Source organism: Oncorhynchus clarkii, chromosome 32 (genome assembly GCF_045791955.1).
Source record: "Oncorhynchus clarkii lewisi isolate Uvic-CL-2024 chromosome 32, UVic_Ocla_1.0, whole genome shotgun sequence".
Taxonomy (NCBI): Eukaryota; Metazoa; Chordata; class Actinopteri; order Salmoniformes; family Salmonidae; genus Oncorhynchus; species Oncorhynchus clarkii.
The window spans coordinates 16,738,014-16,760,905 of NC_092178.1; the positions used below are offsets into that span (position 1 = coordinate 16,738,014).

At 44.3% G+C, this 22,892-nt stretch overlaps 1 protein-coding gene across 11 annotated transcripts in view; it reads right to left on the reverse strand.

Moving 5' to 3' along the window:
- Window positions 1–22,892, reverse strand: part of LOC139391712 (engulfment and cell motility protein 1-like) — a 195,343-nt gene that overhangs the window by 112,391 nt on the left and 60,060 nt on the right. For all 11 annotated transcript variants that reach the window (XR_011629600.1, XR_011629603.1, XR_011629602.1 and 8 more), the window contains one exon: window positions 2,791–2,934. Coding sequence is in view for 7 of the 11 variants with exons in the window: in XM_071139199.1 (XP_070995300.1) it covers window positions 2,791–2,868 (78 nt within the window). In the remaining 4 variants the exon portion in view is untranslated. The remainder of the gene's footprint in view (window positions 1–2,790; window positions 2,935–22,892) is intronic.

The window sequence follows — 22,892 nt, forward strand, 5'->3', positions numbered from 1 at the left end:
TCTCTACCTCCCTACCTCCACCTCTCTCGCTACCTCCCCCTCTATCTCACTACCTCTCTCGCTTACCCTACCTCCCCACTCTCTATCGGTCTTGCTATCACCCCCCTCTATCTCAACCTCCACCCTCTCTCTCCCTGTCTAGAGCATCCTCACCAGCCCCTCAGAGCTACAGTAGCTAGTTCTCTCTCCTTAGCATGTGCTGTACATAGATCAATTCTCAGACACTAAAAAACAAATGTTTGGGTAGAGCAGCAGAGTTACACACACACACGCACACAGTGTTGCTATGTGATAGAGAGGCAGCAGCTCACTCTGTAGAGGCTCTAGTCTCAATGAGCTCCAGAGCACTGAGCTGGCTGCTAGTCTCAATGGACTCCAGAGCACTGAGCTGGCTGCTAGTCTCAATGGGCTCCAGAGCACTGAGCTGGCTGCTAGTCTCAATGGACTCCAGAGCACTGAGCTGGCTACTGGTCTCAATAAGCTCCAGAGCACTGAGCTGGCTGCTAGTCTCAATGGGCTCCAGAGCACTGAGCTGGCTGCTAGTCTCAATGGACTCCAGAGCACTGAGCTGGCTGCTAGTCTCAATGGGCTCCAGAGCACTGAGCTGGCTGCTAGTCTCAATGGGCTCCAGAGCACTGAGCTGGCTGCTAGTCTCAATGGGCTCCAGAGCACTGAGCTGGCTGCTAGTCTCAATGGACTCCAGAGCACTGAGCTGGCTGCTAGTCTCAATGGGCTCCAGAGCACTGAGCTGGCTGCTAGTCTCAATGGGCTCCAGAGCACTGAGCTGGCTGCTAGTCTCAATAAGCTCCAGAGCACTGAGCTGGCTGCTAGTCTCAATGGGCTCCAGAGCACTGAGCTGGTTGCTAGTCTCAATAAGCTCCAGAGCACTGAGCTGGCTGCTAGTCTCAATGAGCTCCAGAGCACTGAGCTGGCTGCTAGTCTCAATAAGCTCCAGAGCACTGAGCTGGCTGCTAGTCTCAATGAGCTCCAGAGCACTGAGCTGGCTGCTAGTCTCAATGGGCTCCAGAGCACTGAGCTGGCTGCTAGTCTCAATAAGCTCCAGAGCACTGAGCTGGCTGCTAGTCTCAATGAGCTCCAGAGCACTGAGCTGGCTGCTAGTCTCAATAAGCTCCAGAGCACTGAGCTGGCTGCTAGTCTCAATAAGCTCCAGAGCACTGAGCTGGCTGCTAGTCTCAATGAGCTCCAGAGCACTGAGCTGGCTGCTAGTCTCAATAAGCTCCAGAGCACTGAGCTGGCTGCTAGTCTCAATGGACTCCAGAGCACTGAGCTGGCTGCTAGTCTCAATGGGCTCCAGAGCACTGAGCTGGCTGCTAGTCTCAATGGACTCCAGAGCACTGAGCTGGCTGCTAGTCTCAATGGGCTCCAGAGCACTGAGCTGGCTGCTAGTCTCAATGGACTCCAGAGCACTGAGCTGGCTGCTAGTCTCAATAAGCTCCAGAGCACTGAGCTGGCTGCTAGTCTCAATGGGCTCCAGAGCACTGAGCTGGTTGCTAGTCTCAATAAGCTCCAGAGCACTGAGCTGGCTGCTAGTCTCAATGGACTCCAGAGCACTGAGCTGGCTGCTAGTCTCAATAAGCTCCAGAGCACTGAGCTGGCTGCTAGTCTCAATGTGCTCCAGAGCACTGAGCTGGCTGCTAGTCTCAATAAGCTCCAGAGCACTGAGCTGGCTGCTAGTCTCAATAAGCTCCAGAGCACTGAGCTGGCTGCTAGTCTCAATAAGCTCCAGAGCACTGAGCTGGCTGCTAGTCTCAATATTCTCAAGGAATATTCTGCAGGGCCTAGGCTGCTAACAGAGGCCACACAGAGGAGAGAAAGAGGGAGGAGAGGGGAGGGAGGAGAGTCGAGAGAGGGAGGAAGAGAAAGAAGTGTGGGCATGTTTTCACAGTTAAAACAGCTTGGCTGAAAATGCATGCATCTCTCAGTAGCACCTAACTCCATGACAGTGTACATTGTCAGTAACAGAGTAACAATTACATTTACAGAGATGATATACCTAGAGGTGTAATTTGTGCTATAGGTGTATCACATTTCACATCAAGCGTGTGACAGGACACCTTGTGTACATTGCCCTTTACATCAGTGGGTGTGTACATTATAATCCACAACAAAGGATTACTGTGCTGTGTTGCAGCCACCCAGGGTAAACTACTAGCTCAGGGGTACAGTAGGAAATTGAGGTGAAATAGAGGTGACTGATTTCTGCATTACCTTGATGGCTGCATCCCAAATGGCACCCTATGAGTCCTGGTCAAATGTTGTGCACAATAAAGGGAATAGAGTGCCATTTGGGATGCACCCTAGGTGAATTCTTCATCTTCCTAACCACTGAGAGCCACTGACGGCAGGTGTGCATTCGTGTATTTTTACTGCTCTAATTACGTTGGTAACCAGTTTATAATAGCAATAAAGCTATGGGGTTTGTGGTATATGGCCAATATACCACAGCTAACGGCTGTATCCAGGCACTCCACGTTGTGTTGTGGATAAGAACAGCCCTTAGCCGTGGTATATTGGCCACCCCCTCCTGCCTTATTGCTTAATTATAACATAACATTATTAAGCCTTGTCCTGGACTAAAAAGCATGCTCAATTGAGAATCTAGGTCCGGAAAACTAGGCTTTATGAGTGCAACTGACGTCTGCACTAATCTGAGTCAGGCAAAGGACTAGCAATGCGTAGGATTGTCACCAATGGTTTTGAGACAATAGGTGAAAGTAGTACTGGGCATCTTATTGGGAAATTGGCCCCTCTTTTTCATCAGGCACTGACCTGGTCTATCTCCATGAGCTTTGGGAAGGCCCCCGGCCACTCGATGGCCACCTTGACAATATCGGAGGGCGGTGGCATGATGGCGGTGGAGGGGGTGTGGAGGTGCCTCTCACTGTCTCACTGCTGAAGAGCTCTCATCCAAACCTGGAGGGAGAGAAAGACAGAGGAGGTCATGTTAGTGAATGGACAGCATAGAGTAGAACAGACTACAATAGATTAGAATAGAATTCATAAAATTACATTTTTGCTGACACAGTACTATACCAAATGTACGAAACATTATGAACACCTTCCTAATATTGAGTTGCACCCCTTTTGCCCTCAGCAGGTGTTGCTACTGAACCCAACCTCAGCAGTTGTTACTCCTGAACCCAACCTCAGCAGGTGTTGCTCCTGAACCCAGCCTCAGCAGGTGTTGCTACTGAACCCAACCTCAGCAGGTGTTGCTACTGAACCCAACCTCAGCAGGTGTTGCTACTGAACCCAACCTCAGCAGTTGTTACTCCTGAACCCAACCTCAGCAGGTGTTGCTCCTGAACCCAGCCTCAGCAGGTGTTGCTACTGAACCCAACCTCAGCAGGTGTTGCTACTGAACCCAACCTCAGCAGGTGTTGCTCCTGAACCCAACCTCAGCAGGTGTTGCTCCTGAACCCAACCTCAGCAGGTGTTGCTCCTGAACCCAACCTCAGCAGTTGTTGCTCCGGGACCCAACCTCAGCAGGTGTTGCTCCTGAACCCAACCTCAGCAGTTGTTGCTCCTGAACCCAACCTCAGCAGTTGTTGCTACTGAACCCAACCTCAGCAGTTGTTGCTCCTGAACCCAACCTCAGCAGTTGTTGCTCCCGAACCCAACCTCAGCAGGTGTTGCTCCCGAACCCAACCTCAGCAGGTGTTGCTACTGAACCCAACCTCAGCAGGTGTTGCTCCTGAACCCAACCTCAGCAGGTGTTGCTCCTGAACCCAACCTCAGCAGTTGTTGCTCCCGAACCCAACCTCAGCAGGTGTTGCTCCCGAACCCAACATCAGCAGGTGTTGTTCCCGAACCCAACCTCAGCAGGTGTTGCTACTGAACCAAACCTCAGCAGGTGTTGCTCCCGAACCCAACCTCAGCAGGTGTTGCTCCTGAACCCAACCTCAGCAGGTGTTGCTACTGAACCCAACCTCAGCAGGTGTTGCTACTGAACCCAACCTCAGCAGGTGTTGCTCCTGAACCCAACCTCAGCAGGTGTTGCTTTTGAACCCAACCTCAGCAGGTGTTGCTCCTGAACCCAACCTCAGCAGGTGTTGCTTTTGAACCCAACCTCAGCAGGTGTTGCTCCTGAACCCAACCTCAGCAGGTGTTGCTCCTGAACCCAACCTCAGCAGGTGTTGCTCCTGAACCCAACCTCAGCAGGTGTTGCTCCTGAACCCAACCTCAGCAGGTGTTGCTCCTGAACACAACCTCAGCAGGTGTTGCTACTGAACACAACCTCAGCAGTTGTTGCTCCTGAACCCAACCTCAGCAGGTGTTGCTACTGAACCCAACCTCAGCAGGTGTTGCTCCTGAACCCAACCTCAGCAGGTGTTGCTCCTGAACCCAACATCAGCAGGTGTTGCTCCTGAACCCAACCTCAGCAGGTGTTGCTCCTGAACCCAGCCTCAGCAGCTTATCTCCAGTGGCCAGGTTGTGTGTCGTGCTTGGCTCTTGGTGATGAGAGCAGCGGTGTGACATACATGGCAGGCAGCATCAGAGGTGTTACAGGCTTGAGGAGCATTAGCAGACAAGGACATACAATTCCACATATACACCTCGCAAACAGACATAGAGGGAGAGAGAGAGATAAAGGGGGAGAGAGAGAGAGAGAGAGAAAGGGGGAGAGAGAGAGAGAGAAAGGGGGAGAGAGAGAGAGAGAGAAAGGGGGAGAGAGAGAAAGAGAGAAAGAGAAAGAGAGAGAGAGAGAGAGAGAGAGAGAGAGAGAGAGAGAGAGAGAGAGAGAGAGAGAGAGAGAGAGAGAGAGAGAATTAATCTTCCCTGGCTTCCTAAGACAAGACTGGTTAAGCTGCTGTCTCCACTCAGAGAAGTCCAGAGGACCGGACAGACCTCTGAGGCAGGCAACACTTCCTAGTGTTGGGCGGTATCCAGATTTTCTGGTTTTCATACAGTCATACCATTTCTGTACCATACAGGGATATACAGTATTAGCTAGCAAGTGGCGCTATTATTATTTTGTATTATATAAAACAATTATATACATTACCAGTCAAAGGTTTGTCCACACCTACTCATTCAAGGGTTTTTCTTTATTTAGACTATTTTCTACATTGTAGAATAATAGTGAGGCATCAAAACTATGAAATAACACATATGGAATAAAGTAGTAACCCATTTATTTTTCAACAAATCAAAATATATTTAGATTTTAGATTCTACAAAGTAGCCACCTTTTAACTTGATGACAACTTCGCACACTCTTCGCATTCTCTCAACCAGCTTCACATGGAATGCTTTTCCAACTGTCTTGAAGGAGTTCCCACATATGCTGAGCACTTGTTGGCTGCTTTTCCTTCACTCAGCGGTCCAACTTATCCCAAACCATTTCAATTGGGTTGAGGTCAGGTGATTGTGGAGGCCAGGTCATCACTCTCCTTTGTCAAATAGCCTGTAAACAGCCTGGAGGTTTGTTGGGTCATTGTCATGTTAAAAAACGAATTATGGTCCCACTAAGCGCAAACCAGATAAGATGGCGTAACGCTGCAGAATGCTGTGGCAGCCATGCTGGTTAAGTGTGCTTCCAATTCTAAATAAATCACTGACAGTGTTTCCAGCAAAGCAATGCCAAACCATCACACCTCCTCCTCCATGCTTCATGGTGGGAACCACACATGCGGAGATCATCTCTTCACCTACTCTACATCTCACAAAGACACAGCGGTTGGAACCAAAAATCTCAAATTTGGACTTATCAGACCAAAGGACAGATTTCCACTGGTGTAATGTCCACTGCTCGTGTTTCTTGACCCAAGCAAGTCTCTTCTTCTTATTGATGTCCTTTAGCAGTGGTTTCTTCACAGCAATACGAGCATGAAAGCCTGATTCACACAGTCTCCTCTGAACAGTTGATGTTGAGGTGTGTCTGTTACTTGAACACCATGAAGCATTTATTTGGGCTGCAATTTCTGAGGCTGGTTTGAACTTATCCTCTGCGGCAGAGGTAACTCTGGGTCTTCCATTCCTGTGGCGTTCCTCATGAGAGCCAGTTTCATCATGGTGTTTGATGGTTTTTGCGACAGCACTTGAAGACACTTTCAAAGTTCTTGAAATTCTCCAGATTGACTGACCTTCATGTCTTAAATGTAATGGACTGTCATTTCTATTTGCATATTTGAGCTGTTATTGCCATAATATGACTTAATCTTTTACCAAATAGGGATATCTTCTGTATACCAACCCTACCTTCTCAAAACAACTGATTGGCTAAAAGGCATTAAGGAAAGAAATTCCACAAATTCACTACTAACAAGGCGCACCTGTTAATTGAAATGCATTCCAGGTGACTACCTCATGAAGCTGGTTGAGAGAATGCCAAGAGTGCGCAAAGCTGTCATCAACGCAAAGGGTGGCTACTTTGAAGAATCTCAAATATAACATATTTTTTTGATTTGTTTAACATTATCTGGGGTTACTACATGATTCAATGTCTTATTTCATAGTTTTGATGTCTTTACTATTATTCTACAATGTATACAAATAGTAAAAATAAAGAAAAACCCTTGAATGAGTAGTGTCTAAACTTTTGACTTGTACTTATACTGTATATACAACAACAAACAAAATCCAAACTTTTGACTTGTACTTATACTGTATATACAACAACAAACTAAATCCAATTTTTTTTACGTTACAACCTCATATTAAAATTGATTAGATTATTGTTTTCCCTCATAAACCTACAAACATTACCCCATAATGACAAAAAAGAGTCTTCTTGGGCCTCTTGAGTCTTCTTGGGTATGATGCTACAAGCTTGGCACACCTTTATTTGGGGAGTTTCTCCCATTCTTCTCAGGAGATACTCTCAAGTTATGTCAGTTTGGATGGGGAGCATCGCTGCACAGCTATTTTTAGGTCTCTCCAGAGATGATCGGGTTCAAGTTTGGGCTCTGGCTGGGCCACTCAAGGACATTGAGACTTGTCCCGAAGCCATGCCTGTGTTGTCTTGGCTGTGCGCTTAGGGTCGTTGTTCTGTTGTCGCTGTACTTTTCTCCGTTCCATCTTTTACTGAGGAGTGGTTTCCATCTGGTCACTCTACCATAAAGGCCTAACTGGTGGAGTGCTGCAGAGATGGTTGTCCTTCTAGGAGGTTCTCCCATCTCAACGGAGAAGCTCTGAAGCTCTGTCAGAGGAAACATCAGAATCTTGGTCACCTGTCTGACCAAGGCACTTCTGCCCGAATGCTCAGTTCAGCCAGGCAGCCAGCTCAAGGAAAAGTCTTGGTGGATACAAACTTCTTCCATTTAAGAATGATGGAGGGCACTGTGTTCTTGGGGACCTTCAATTCTGCAGACATTTTTTGGTACCCTTCCCTAGATCTGTGCTGACACAATCCTGTCTCTGAGCTCTACGGACAATTCCTTCGACCTCATGGCTTGGTTTTTGCTCTGACATGCACTGTCAACTGTGGAACTTTATATAGACAGGTGTGTGCCTTTCCAAATCATGTACAATCAATCGATTGGACTCCAATCAAGCAACACAATTTGGACAAATGGAATGGGTCTGAATAGTTTAAATATATACAGTTGAAGTCAGAAGTTTACATACACTTAGGTTGGAGTCATTAAAACTCGTTTTTCAACCACTCCACAAATTTCTGGTTAACAAACTATAGTTTTGGCAAGTCGGTAAGGACATCTACTTTGTGCATGACACAAGTAATTTTTCCAACAATTGATTACAGACAGATTATTTCACTTATAATTCACTGTATCACAATTCCAGTGGGTCAGAAGTTTATGTAAACTTAGTTGACTGTGCCTTTAAACACTTTGCAAAAGTCAAGTAAATTATGTCATGGCTTTAGAAGCTTCTGACAGGCTAATTGACATCATGTGAGTCAATTGGAGGTGTACCTGTGAATGCATTTCAAGGCCTACCTACAAACCCAGTGCCTCTTTGCTTGACATCATGGGGCAATCAAAAGAAATCAGCCAAGACCCCAGAAAAACAATTGTAGACCTCTACAAGTCTGGTTCATCCTTGGGAGCAATTTCCAAACGCCTGAAGGTACCACGTTCATCTGTACAAACAATAGTATGCAAGTATAAAAACCATAGAACCACGCCAATGTCATTCCGCTCAGGAAGGAGACGCGTTCTGTATCCTAGAGATTAAAATATTTTGGTGCAAAATGTGCACATTAATCCCAGAACAACAGCAAAGGACCTTGTGAAGATACTGGAGGAAACGGGTACAAAGGTATCTATATCCACAGTAAAACGAGCACTATATCGACATAACCTGAAAGGCCGCTCAGCAAGGAAGAAGCCACTGCTCCAAAACCGCCATAAAAAAGCCAGACTACGGTTTGCAACTGCACATGGGGACAAAGATCATACTTTTTGGAGAAACGTCCTCTGGTCTAATCAAACAAAAATAGAACTGTTTGACTATAATGAACATCGTTATGTTTGGAGGAAATAGGGGGATGCTTGCAAGCCGAAGAACACCATCCCAACCGTGAAGCAAGGGGGTGGCAGCATCATGTTGTGGGGGTGCTTTGCTGCAAGAGGGACTGGTGCACTTCACAAAATAGATGGCATCATGAGGATGGAAAATTATGTGGATATATTGAAGCAACATCTCAAGACATCAGTCAGGAAATTAAAGCTTGGTCGCAAATGGGTCTTCCAAATGGACAATGACCCCAAGCATACTTCCAAAGTTGTGGCAAAATGGCTTAACGACAACAAAGTCAAGGTATTGGAGTGGCCATCACAAAGCCCTGACCTCAATCCTATAGAAAATTTGTGGGCAGAACTGAAAAAGCGTGTGCGAGCAAGGAGGCCTACAAACTGACTCAGTTACACCAGCTCTGTCAGGGGGAATGGGCCCAAATTCACCCAACTTATTGTGGGAAGCTTGTGGAAGGCTCCTCGAAACGTTTTGAAACAAGTTTAAAAAAATTAAAGGCAATGCTACCAAATACTAATTGAGTGTATGTAAACGTCTGACCCACTGGGAATGGGATGAAAGAAATAAAAGCTGAACTAAATAATTCTCTCTAGTGGTGATCCTAACTGACCTAAGACAGATAATTTTTACTCTGATTAAATGTCAGAAATTGTGAAAAAAAGGAGTTTAAATATATTTGGCTAAGAGGTATGTAAACTTCCGACTTTAACTGTATATATTTGTGCAACAACAAAAAAAGACAAATATAAAACATAAAATTATATATATATGTCTTTTTTGTTGTTGCTCAAAACAATTTAGGCAACAGGGATCTTGATCGAGGAGGGGATTGAATGTCTCTGCTGTAACCAAGAAGCTTGAACTTGACATCTAGCCACTTAGATAACTAAATGCATAGCTGGAGTCCTGAGCTGGATATCATTTATTTGACACATGTTAGATTACTTATAGTCATAATTAACTTATAGTAAAAGCAGTGGCATTGCACTACTTTTGGCCCCCAATCCATTGGTCCTGGTCAGAAGTAGTGCACTATATAGATCACACACTACTAGGGAGCCATTTGGGGTACAGACACTGTAGATATACAAAAAAAACAGCAAAGCAACACCATGTATTATTCAGGACTTCTGTCTGGACCATCTTCACTCCTGGATGAGAAGCTCCTTTACATATTTAATCCTCTTTCATAATACATGGATCCAGTCTCAGGGTCGACTCAAGGGTGGCGTCCCAAATACCACTCTATTCCCTATGAGGTGCACTACTTTAGACCAGGGTCCAGTATAGAGCTCTGGTCAAAAGTAGTGTACTATATAGTGAAAAGGGTCCCGGGCTATGGTCTAATGTAATGCACTATAAAGGGAATAGGGTGTCATTTGGGACGCAAGCAAAGAACGCATCTCGATGGCTGCACTAGAGAATAGGGTGCCATTTCAGACACTGCCAATGTATGTAGCCTTTGTGTCTCTCGCTCCCCATGCACTGTTTATTCTTAAGACAGTAGTCATGTCATCTGTCTGGTCTGGTGTGGTGTTGTGTGACTGAGTGACTCACCCCAAAATAAATAAGCACAGCCCTTGTTCAGGGCCTGTTGCCATGGGAGCCATGACTTCAGTAGACACTAGCTAGCTGCATCTTTATTTCCATCCAGGGTGTGTCACACAGTCACCTTTTCTTTGTTGTGACATGAACTTCCCAAAATTCATAAAAACCAAAAGCATTCTTTTTTTGCGATATTAAAATAAGTCTGAGGGAAATTTTGGACTCGGTTTAAACATTGGAGTGTATGTATAATGAGAACTTTGAGGAACTTTGCCTTCAGTGTGTGTGTGAGTCCTTCCAGACCTGCAGCTGTCTGTATTGTGTTGATGAAACCAGGCTCCTCACTAAAAACACAGACTCTCTCTCTCGCTCTCTCTGTCCGTTCATGCCTCTCCCTTCTTTAGGCTCATTCAGAGAAAATTGTGTTTCGTCCTCTGTTCTAGGAAAGAGGAAAGGGAGGACGGCGGAGAGAGAAAGACAGAACACAGGAGGCAAAAATAGAAGAGCATTGTCTTGAGGAGCACAAGCTGCCCTTTTCACTTTGGGTATAGGAGCATAGCGACACGCACGCACACCACAACTCATCTTCAGGAGGATGCGCGCGCACGCACACCAAAACTCATCTTCAAGAGGACGCGCACCGAAGCAATAGTGCCTTCCCTTTGTAAACAGAATGATGCATCAACACTGCCTTTAGTGTTATAAGATGACCGTTTTCACATACAGGCAGAAAACTAGAGCCTTTGTGGGAGTGATGTGTTTATTTATAGATTTACAGAAAACTAGAGCCTTCATTGGAGTGATGTGTTTATTTATAGATTTACAGAAAACTAGAGCCTTCATTGGAGTGATGTGTTTATTTATAGATTTACAGAAAACTAGAGCCTTCATTGGAGTGATGTGTTTATTTATAGATTTACAGAAAACTAGAGCCTTCATTGGAGTGATGTGTTTATTTATAGATATACAGAAAACTAGAGCCTTCATTGGAGTGATGTGTTTATTTATAGATATACAGAAAACTAGAGCCTTCGTGGAGTGATGTTTATTTATAGATTTACAGAAAACATCACTAGAGCCTTCATTGGAGTGATGTGTTTATAGATATACAGAAAACTAGAGCCTTCGTGGAAGTGATGTGTTTATTTATAGATATACAGAAATCAAAGCGTCTTCGTGGGAGTGATGTGTTCATCTATAGATATACAGAATACTAGAGCCTTCGTGGGAGTGATGTGTTCATCTATAGATATACAGAATACTAGAGCCTTCGTGGGAGTGATGTGTTTATTTATATACAAGAAAACTAGAGCCTTCGTGGGAGTGATGTGTTCATCTATAGATATACAGAATACTAGAGCCTTCGTGGGAGTGATGTGTTCATCTATAGATATACAGAATACTAGAGCCTTCGTGGGAGTGATGTGTTCATCTATAGATATACAGAATACTACAGCCTTCGTGGGAGTGATGTGTTCATCTATAGATATACAGAAATCAAAGAAGCAGCAAAGCAAGATAAACTGTGTGTTTTCGTGCGCAAGCGAGTGTTTGTGCATTTGCATGTGTGAGCTCTGGTCAAAAGTAGTGAACTATATAGGGAATAGGGTGCCATCTGGGATGCAGGACCACATCATCCTTCCTCTCTCATCACAGAGAGATATGGTAAATAGTAACTCTAGTGGAGGGGATTCTTGGTAGAGGAGAGGGGTAGTCAGGGCTGCCAGGAACACTGGAATTCTGCTCTGGGTTAACTTATAGGCTGCACTGGGCTACACAGCAGTAAGCCAATCAAGATTCACTATGTGTGTATGTGTTACCCTGGAGGAGGTAGTTTTATTTTTCTCCACTTTACAATGCAAATTGTGGATTGTTATAGAGCAAACGGTTGTGAAAGGTGATCATGTCCTTAAGCCTCGGTAATATGTAGACCATACAAAACAGCTCTGCCAGAGAGGATAACTACAGAGACACGAGAGGGTAAGTCTCTCTCTCTCTCTCTCCCTGTCTTTATAGAAAACATTAGGGATAGAAATGTAATCTGAGAGACACTTGCAGCAAGGAGGTCACACCACTAAAGTGACCCGTTACTCCACTGGGTTATTATGGACTTGGAAAGAGTGAAATTGCACCCCCCCAAAAATCACAAATCACCTCAAGGACCTGAAAATCAATCTCACGCCAGAAGGTCACAACTGGGAGAACAAAGGCATCAACAAAGGAGGCGGTAAAGAGAGAGAAGGATTTGATTTGTTGGACAGCAGAAAGTGTCGGGTTTCTGCTCAAATATTTATGAGGAAACATAAGAAGTCTTGTCCTCTGCAGAGAGGAAGGAAGCCGATAGAAAGTGGAAGAGAGAGGGGAGGGAGGGAGGACAAGAGAGAAAAGAGAAAGGAAAGAGGAGTGAACTTGTACACCCATATTGAAAAACAAAAATTGAATCAAAATCTAATTTTATTTGTCACATGCACTGAATACAACAGTGAAATGCTTACTTACTAGCCCATAACCAACGATGCAGAAAATACCTAAAAAAAAGTAAGAAGGAAAAGTAGCAAATAATTAAAGAGCAGCAGTAAAATAACTATAGCGAGGCTATGTACAGAGACAATGTGCGGGGGCACCGGTGTCGAGGTAATTGAGGTAATGTGTACTTATAGGTAGATTTATTAAAGTGACTATGCATAGATAATAACAGAGTAGCAGCTACGTAGAAATGGGGGGGGGGGGGGGGGCAATGCAAAGAGTCTGGGTAGCCATCTGATTAGATGTTCAGGAGTCTTTTGGCTTGGGGGTAAGGCTGTTAAGAAGCCTTCCTCAACGTGATCAAGACAAAAGGAGTTGATTGTGGACTACAGGAAAAAGGAGGACCGAGCACGCCCCAATTCTCATTGACGGGGCTGTAGTGGAGCCGTTTGAGACCTCCAAGTTCCTTGGTATCCACATCACCAACAAACTAACATGGTCCAAGCACACCAAGACAGTCGCGTAGTCTGCTCAAGCTTTGTTGATTTCAAAAAAGCTTTAGACACAATTTGGCACAAGGGTCTGCTATATAAACTGATGGAAAGTGGTGTTGGGGGGTGTTTCCTCAGAGCTGTGGAGTGAGACAGGGATACAGCTTCAACATATACACTATAAGGCACTGAATAAATATATAAAAGCAACATGCAACAATTTTAAGGATTTTAATGAGTCACAGTTAATTGAAGGAAATCAGTCAATTTAAATAAATAAATTAGGCCACATGACTGGGAATACAGACATACATCTGTTGGTCACAGATATATTTTTAAAAAAGTAGGGGCGTGGATCAGAAAACCAGTCAGTATCCGGTGACCACCATTTGCCTTATGCAGTGTGACATCTCCTTCGTATAGAGTTAATCAGGCTGTTGATTGTGGCCTGTGGAATGTTGTCCCACTCCTCTTCAATGGTGTGCGAAGTTGCTGGATATTGGTGGGAACTGGAACACGCGGTCTCACACGTCGATCCAGAGCATCCCAAACTTGCTCAAATGGGTGATATGTCTGGTGAGTATCAAGGCCATAGAAGAACTGGGATATTTTCAGCTTCCAGTAATTGTGAACAGATCCTTGCGACATGGGGCTGTGCATTATCGTGTTGGTGGTGAATGAATGGCACAACAATGGGCCTCAGTATCTCGTCACGTTATCGCTGTGCATTCAAATTGCCATCAATAAAATGCAATGGTGTTTGTTGTCCGGAGCTTATGCCTTCCCACATCATAACCCCACCATGGAGAACTCTGTTCACAACGTTGACATCAGCAAACCGCTCACCCACATGACACCATACTGCCCAGTACAGTTGAAACCGGTACAGTTTAATCTGTGAAGAGCAGACTTCTCCAGCATGCAGGTGGACATTGAAGGTGAGCATGGTTACGATGTCTAGACCCTGGTGAGGATGACGAGCACACAGATGAGCTTCCCTGAGACGGTTTCTGACAGTTTGTGCAGAAATTCCTCAGTTGTGCAATCCCATAGTTTCATCAACTGCCAGGGTGGCTGGTCTCAGACAATCCCGCAGGTGAAAAAGCCAGATACGGAGGTCCTAGGCTGGCGTGGTTACACGTGGTCTGCGGTCGTGAGGCCGGTTGGACGTACTGCCAAATTATCTAAAACTACGATGGAGAGAAATGGTAGAGAAATTAACATTAAATTATCTGGCAAAAGCTCTGGTGGCCATTCCAGCAGTCAGCATGCCAATTGCATGCTCACTCAAAACCTGAGACATCTGTGGTATTGTGTTGTGTGATAAAACTGCACATTTCAGAGTAGCATTTTATTGTCTCCAGCACAAGGTGCACCTGTACAATGATATACCACACCTGTCAGGTGGATGGATTATCTTGGCAAAGGAGAAATGTTCACCAACAGGGATGTAAAAAGAAATTGTGCACAGAATGAGAGAAATAAGCTTTCTGTGAGTATGGAGCATTTCTGGGAAATTTTATTGCAGCTTATCAGACATGGGACCAACACTTTATGTTGTGTTTATATTTCTGTTCAGTGTTTACAGTGCATTTGGAAAGTACTCAGACCCCTTGACATTTTCCACATTTTGTTATGTTACAGCCTTATTCTAAAATGTAATAAAAAGTTTCATCTCATCAATGTACACACAATACTCCATAATGAGAAAGAAAAGACAGCTTTTATAGACATTTTTGCAAATGTATAAAATAAAATAAAAACTGAAATAAGTATTCAGACCCTTTACTCAGTACTTTGTTGAAGCATCTTTGACAGCGATTACAGCCTTGAGTCCCCTTGGGTAAAGCTACAAGTTTGGCACACCAGTATTTGGGGAGTTTCTCCCATTATTCTCTGCAGATCCTCTCAAGTTCCGTCAGGTTGGATGGTGAGCATCGCTGCACAGCTATTTTCATGTCTCTCCAGAGATGTTTGATTGGGTTGGTCCAGGGCTCCTGCTTGGCCACTCAAGGACATTCAGAGACTTGTCTCAAAGCCACTCCTGCGTTGTCTTGGCTGTGTGCTTATATATATATTCCCCTTTATTTTACCAGGTAGGCTAGTTGAGAACAAGTTCTCATTTACAACTGCGACCTGGCAGTTGTCCTGTTGGAAGGTGAACCTTCACCCCAATCTGAGATCCTGAGCAATCTGGAGCAGATTGTCATAAAGGATCTCTCTGTACTTTGCTTCGTTCATCTTTCCCTCAATCCTGACTAGTCTCCCAGTCCCTGCTGAAGAAAAACACCTCCACAGCATGATGCTGCCACCACCACCATGCTTCACCGTAGGGATGGTGCCACCACCACCATGCTTCACCATAAGGATGGTGCCAGGTTTCCTCCAGACGTGACGCTTTGCATTCAGGTCAAGGTTTCAACAGACCAGAGAATCTTGTTTCTCAAGGTCAAAGTTCTTTAGGTGCCCTTTGGAAAACTCCAAGCAGGATGTCATGTGCTTTTGTAGCCTAGTGGTTAGAGTGTTGGGCCAGTAACAGAAAGTTTGCTCGATCGAATCCCCGAGCTGACAAGGTAAAAATCTGTCATTCTGCCCATGAGCAAGGCAGTTAACCCACTGTTCCCCGGGCACTGAAGACATGGATACCGATTAAGGCAGCACCCCCACACCTCTCTGATTCAGAGGGGTTGGATTAAATGCGGAAGACACATTTCAGTTGAAGGCATTCAGTTGTACAACTGACTAGGCATCCTCTTTTCCCCCTTTTACTGAGGAGTGGCTTCCACCTGGCCTGATTGGTGGAGTGCTGCAGAGAATGTTCTCACATCTCCACAGAGGATCTCTAGAGCTCTGTCAAAGTGACCATCGTGTTCTTGGACACCTCCCTGACCAAGGCCCTTCTCCCCCGATTGCTCAGTTTGGTCAGGCGGACCACTCAAGGAAGAGTCTTGGTGGTTCCAAGATTCTTCCATTTAAGAATGATGGAGGCCACTGTGTTCTTGGGGATGTTTTGGTAAACTTCCCCAGAGTGTGGTGTCAGGAAAATAACCTCACACTCAACGTCAACAAAACTAAGGAGATGATTGTGGACTTCAGGAAACAGCAGAGGGAACACCCCCCTATCCACATCGATGGAACAGTAGTGGAGAGGGTAGCAAGTTTTAAGTTCCTCGGCATACACATCACAGACAAACTGAATTGGTCCACTCACACAGACAGCATCGTGAAGAAGGCGCAGCAGCGCCTCTTCAACCTCAGGAGGCTGAAGAAATTCGGCTTGTCACCAAAAGCACTCACAAACTTCTACAGATGCACAATCGAGAGCATCCTGGCAGGCTGTATCACCGCCTGGTATGGCAACTGCACCGCCCTCAACCGTAAGGCTCTCCAGAGGGTAGTGAGGTCTGCACAACGCATCACCGGGGGCAAACTACCTGCCCTCCAGGACACCTACACCACCCGATGTCACAGGAAGGCCATAAAGATCATCAAGGACATCAACCACCCGAGCCACTGCCTGTTCACCCCGCTATCATCCAGAAGGCGAGGTCAGTACAGGTGCATCAAAGCTGGGACCGAGAGACTGAAAAACAGCTTCTATCTCAAGGCCATCAGACTGTTAAACAGCCACCACTAACACTGAGTGGCTGCTGCCAACACACTGACACTGACTCAACTCCAGCCACTTTAATAATGGGAATTGATGGGAAATGATGTAAATATATCACTAGCCACTTTAAACAATGCTACCTTATATAATGTTACTTACCCTACATTATTCATCTCATATGCATACGTATATACTGTACTCTATATCATCGACTGTATCCTTATGTAATACATGTATCACTAGCCACTTTAAACTATGCCACTTTGTTTACATACTCATCTAATTTGTACATACTGTACTCGATACCATCTACTGTATCTTGCCTATGCTACTCTGTACCATCACTCATTCATATATCCTTATGTACATATTCTTTATCCCCTTACACTGTGTACAAGACAGTAGTTTTGGAATTGTTAGTTAGATTACTTGTTATTACTGCATTGTCGGAACTAGAAGCACAAGCATTTCGCTACACTCGCATTAACATCTGCTAACCATGTGTATGTGACAAATAAAATTTGATTTGATTTGATTTGATCTGTGCCTCGACACAATCCTGTCTCGGAGCTCTAAGGATAATTCCTTCAACCTCATGGCTTGGTTTTTGATCTGACATGTACTGTCAACTGTGGTACCTTATCTACACAGGTGCGCACCTTTACAAATAATGTCCAATCAATTGAATTTACCACAGGTGGACTCTAATCAAGTTATTGAAACACCTCAAGGATGATCAATGGAAACAGGATGTGCCTTAAATCAATTTCGAGTCTCATAGCAAAGGGTCTGAATACTTATGTAAATAAGACATTCCAGATGTTTTTTTTATTTTTTGCATTTGCAAAAACTTCTAAAACCTATTTTCACTTTGTCATTATCGGGTATTATTTTAGAATAAGGCTGTAACATAACATCTGTAAAAAGTCAAGGGGTCTGAATACTTTCTGAATGCACTGTGTATCAATGACTTGGCGAGGGCACTTGAACTGTCTGCAGCACCCGGCCTCACCCTACTGGACTTGGAAATCAAATGTCTACTGTTTGCAGATGATCTACTGTTTCTGATCCCAACCAAGAAGGGCCCACAGCAGGACCTATACCTTCTGCACAGACTGTGTCAGTGAATCTTAGTAAGAAAAAATGGTGTTCCAAAAAAGGTCCAGAAGCCAAGACAATAAATAGATATTCTATCGAGAAACAGTTTCCCTAGAGCACAAAGAATTTCACCTACCTCAGCCAAAACAACACCCCGGTAACTTCCACAAGGCAATGAACAATCTAAGAGACAAGGCAAGAAGGGCCTGAGTCTGACTATGTACAGACTCAGTGAGCATAGCCTTGCTACTGAGAGAGGCCGCTATAGGCAGACCTGGATCGAGAGAATGCAGGCTTGGTGCACACTGTCCACAAAATGAGGTGGAGACTGAGCTGCACGTCCTAACCTCCTGTCAAATGTATGACCACAGAGCTCCATACTTGCTTTGGCAATGTTAACAAGTTTCCAATGCCAATAAAGCCCCTTTGAATTTTGAGAGAGAGAGAACATGATCCAAAAAAAAAGCCCTAAGCTTCACCTCCTATTGGCACTGAAGGTACATCCCGAACGGCACCCTAATCGAAAGTAGTATAAAGGGAATAGGCTGCCATTTTGAACACCCCCTGAGAATGAAGAGCGACGAAGCCTGATCCAGCACGTTTCACAGTTCCCACAGCCTGAGCCTACATAATCTATAAATCATGATCAAAAATAGGATGTTTGACAGTTTGTGATCAATGTGTCTTAATGCAGAAGCCCAGATGTAATATTGTAATTTTCTACAGTATTACGACTCACCAACACACATCTCACGAACAAACAACATCAGCTACACCAACCCACGCAGCCACAGTCAATCACACTCGATGGCTGAGAACAACACATGCTTGACTTTTTTCTCACTTTTCTTTTTTTTAACTTTAGAAAATGAATCCTCTTCAACTTTCCTAAGCGGCAGGGAGGGGATTTCTCAGGTGTGACCAGAGGGCGCTGGCATCCTGTATGGATTTCAAAAGAGCCTAAACCTTAGTGCTAATCTGACACTTCTACAAAGAGCCTTGGCTCACCAAGGGGCCAGGGTGTGACACCGTGCCACAGACAGCCTATAAAGAAGGCAGGAGCCTTTATCTGTGTAAGAAACAAAAAGGTCATAGAGACATGCACAGTGAGTTATCACCGTCTTCGAGTCTTAGACGGAAAGACACAGAGAGAGAAGGGTTGGAAACATACAAATACACTGAAACATCCGCTTCAAAGGTGACGTTAAAAACAGACATACCCCAACACACCAAAACAGAAGCTTGAAGCGAGACACTTTCACAAACCAAGACAGACATGGAGACACACACATATACAACACACACACTTCAAGGCTGCAACGTTCACTTCACAGGCACACTGAAACCTGCCCACGCTCTAGCCATGCTTTCAGTTAGTGTAGGGCGATATACCCTAAAAATAATATCAAAAACATTTTCAAACATATGGGCCATTCACATTATACAGTACCAAACGTTTGGGCACACCTACTCATTCAAGGGTTTTTCTTTCTTTATTACTATTTTCTACATTGTAGTATAATAGTGAAGACATCAAAACTATGAAATAACACATATGGAATCATGTAGTAAACAAATCAAATATATTTTATATTTGAGATTCTTCAAGGTTTCCACCCTATTCCTTGATGACAGCTGTGCACACTCTTGGCATTATCTCAACCAGCTTCATGAGGTAGTCACCTGGAATGCATTTCAATTAACAGGTGTGCCTTGTTAAAAGTTAATTTGTGGAATTTCTTTCCTTCTTAATGCATTTAAGCCAATCAGTTATGTTCTGACAAGGTAGGGTTGGTATACAGAAGATATCCCAATTTGGTAAAAGACCAAGTCCATATTATAGCAAGAAAAGCTCAAATAAGCAAAAAGAGAAACTACAGTCCATCTTTACTTTAAGACATGAAGGTCAGTCAATACTGAAAATTTCAAGAACGTTGAAAGTGTCTTCAAGTGCAGTTGCAAAAACCATCAAACACCATGATGAAACTGGCTCTCATGAGGAACGCCACAGGAAAGGAACACACAGGAAAGGAAGAAAAATAGTTACTTCTGCTACAGAGGACAAGTCCATTAGAGTTACCAGCCTCAGAAATTGCAGCCCAAATAAACGCTTCAGTGTTTAAGTAACATCAACTCTTCAGAAGAGGCTGTGTGAATCAGGCCTTCCTGGTCAAATTGCTGCAAAGAAACAACTACTAAAGGACACCAATAAGAAGAAAAGACATCCTTAGACCAGTGGAAATCTGCCCTTTGGTCTAATGAGTCCAAAGTCCATTTGTATGATCTCCGCATGTGTGGTTCCCACAGTGAAGCATGGAGGAGGAGGTGTGATGGTGTATGGGGTGCTTTGCTGGTGACACTGTCTGTGATTTATTTAGAATTCAAGGCACACTTAACCAGCATGGCTACAACAGCATTCTGCAGCAATACGCCATCCCATCTGGTTTGCGCTTAGTGGGACTATCATTTGAATTTTCAACAGGACAATGACCCAACACACCTCCAGGCTGTGTAAGGTCTATTTTGGGTCTATTTGACCAAGAAGGAGAGTGATGGAGTGCTGCATCAGATGACCTGGCCTCCACAATCCCCCGACCTCAAACCAATTGAGATGGTCAGGGATGAGTATGATGGCAGAGCGAAGGAAAAGCAGCCAACAACTCCTTCAAGACTGTTGGAAAAGCATTCCCGGTGAAGCTGGTTGAGAGAATGCTAAGAGTGTGCAAAGCTGTCAAAGGCAAAGGGTGGCTACTTTGAAGAATCTCAAATATATTTACTTTTTTGGTTACTACATGATTCCATATGTGTTATTCCATAGTTTTGATTCTACAATGTCCAAAATAAATGGTACATGTAAATGGTAAGGCTCACACAAATGGTAAATGGTAAGGCTCACACAGCACGGAGGAGTGAAGGACATGACACCAAAAATACATGAGAACAAGCGGACTTGAATGCCAATGATTCATGGGAGGCATTTGAAATATCTTGCAAAAACATAAATTCCAATTATTTAAATTAATTCGATATATCACCAAGGCCTACTTTCAGTGTCCCCTTTCAGACACCCTGGGAGAGTGTCACACACAAACACACCCGGCCCCAGGGGTGAACTGGGACAAGAATTTGGCCCTGGTATTTTATCCATACCAGCCCGCATCGCTGCACCCCCAACATCCTCCCACCCCCCGGCTGGCCAGACCACCATCCATGCACGCGCACTACTTCTCTGACTTAGACACAAGCAGCAGCACAACATTGACAGTACAGCATTTCTCAACCATTTCTGTACCAGTGACTGATGAGACATGGTCCTCCTCTTTTTTTAACCAGTTCATGTTTAAAACGAATACAATATGCAGAAACACCACTGGTACAGCTCACCCCTATAACTGTGTCTCAGTCTGGAGATACAGTTATTGGGGTGAGTTGTACCTCCAGACAGAGACACAGTTATAGTGGTGAGTTGTACCTCCAGACAGAGACACAGTTACAGTGGTGAGTTGTACCTCCAGACAGAGACACAGTTATAGTGGTGAGTTGTACCTCCAGACAGAGACACAGTTATAGTGGTGAGTTGTACCTCCAAACAGAGACACAGTTATAGTGGTGAGTTGTACCTCCAGACAGAGACACAGTTATAGTGGTGAGTTGTACCTCCAGACAGAGACACAGTTATAGTGGTGAGTTGTACCTCCACACAGGGGTGTCCCTGTTATTATTATTGGGGTCTCTGTCTGGAGGTACAACAGACAATATCAAATATCTTGGTTGTAAAATATTGGCTATTGAGCAGAATATTGAGTGTTGAGAAATAACAATTATACCTACAGAAAGCTGAGGCCTTGCTGTTTTTTCCCCTAATTGGATTTTTACATTTGATATGATCAGAAATGTTCTTCTCTTAAGGCATGGGGGGAAAGGGGAGTGGCTTGCTCATTACAGCAGCAGGCCCTAGTGATGCAGATACAGGGGCAGGGCACACACTTCATTAGAGGAATCACGAGGATAATGGACTTCACTATTTGACCAAATTATGGTTTTAGGACATTTTGTGTGAGGTGACAACGTAGAATGTTCCCTTTCTACGTTTATAGGCACCCACTCTAAGTTTTTTATGATCTATGATCTTGTCTGTCTAACTGATGAGAGAGTCGGAACAGGTCTCTTTGATGATGCCAGGTTTGAATTTGAATGAGAGTTTGCGTGACCTCAGCTCAGCCCATCAGAAAACCAGGCCAGCTGGCCTTGCCCATTGATCAGCTCATTGTAGATTAGTATAACAGAGAAATTGCAAAAATCTTTATAAAAATCTTAACAGGCCGATGTGTCGCTGGCTGTCCATTTTCCCCTTTTTCATTTTTTGGGGAAAAAATATATTTTTGTATGTCAATTTCAACCAGCCCAACCAACTAAAAACTGTCCAGCACATCTGGCATTTGCCAGAATTGCCAGATGGCCAATCCGCCCCTGCCGTCACAAGTCTAAAAAGCCTCCCCTACCCTCTGTGGAGGAGGATATTCATTAATTAATTCATGTATGAATGTTTTAGCCTGTAACACACACCTGTAGTTGGTATTCACACAGAACCACCCACAGTTCCTATAGGAAAAAGCCTGGTAAGAGCTCATTGAAAATGAGATTGCTTCTCTTTGCCCTGTGAAACTGTGCCCACATCTATCCGAGTTCCCCCTGGGTGGTAGACACTGGTGGACAAAACAATGAAAGAAGAAGAGAAATAGGAAGAGTGGGGGGAACTGGAGAGAAAAGTGGCAGAACTGTAAGAAAAGGGAACAGAACAGCCATGTTGTGAGTGACATAGGCATCAAATTCAAAGTTGAACTTCACTAAAACCGTGTGGAGAAATCATGTAGAGAAATGGTCAATTATAAGAAATTCCTCATTCAAAATTCTCTCTCACAGAGCATCTTAGTCACACCCAGCTTTCTAAAGATAGTCGGCACAGGCACACACACAAACTATGCCATTAATGTCAGTGTGTTGTGACTACTCTGTTTCAGCAGGCTACTACAGTACTACTACCATTGAATGTCTCCGTCTCAGCAGGCTGCTATAGTAATACAAACTGTCTCGATCTCAGCAGGCTACTATAGTAATACTAACTGTCTCCATCTAAGCAGGCTACTATAGTAATACTAACGGTCTCTGTCTCAGTAGGCTACTATAGTAATACTAATACTAACTGTCTCCATCTCAGCAGA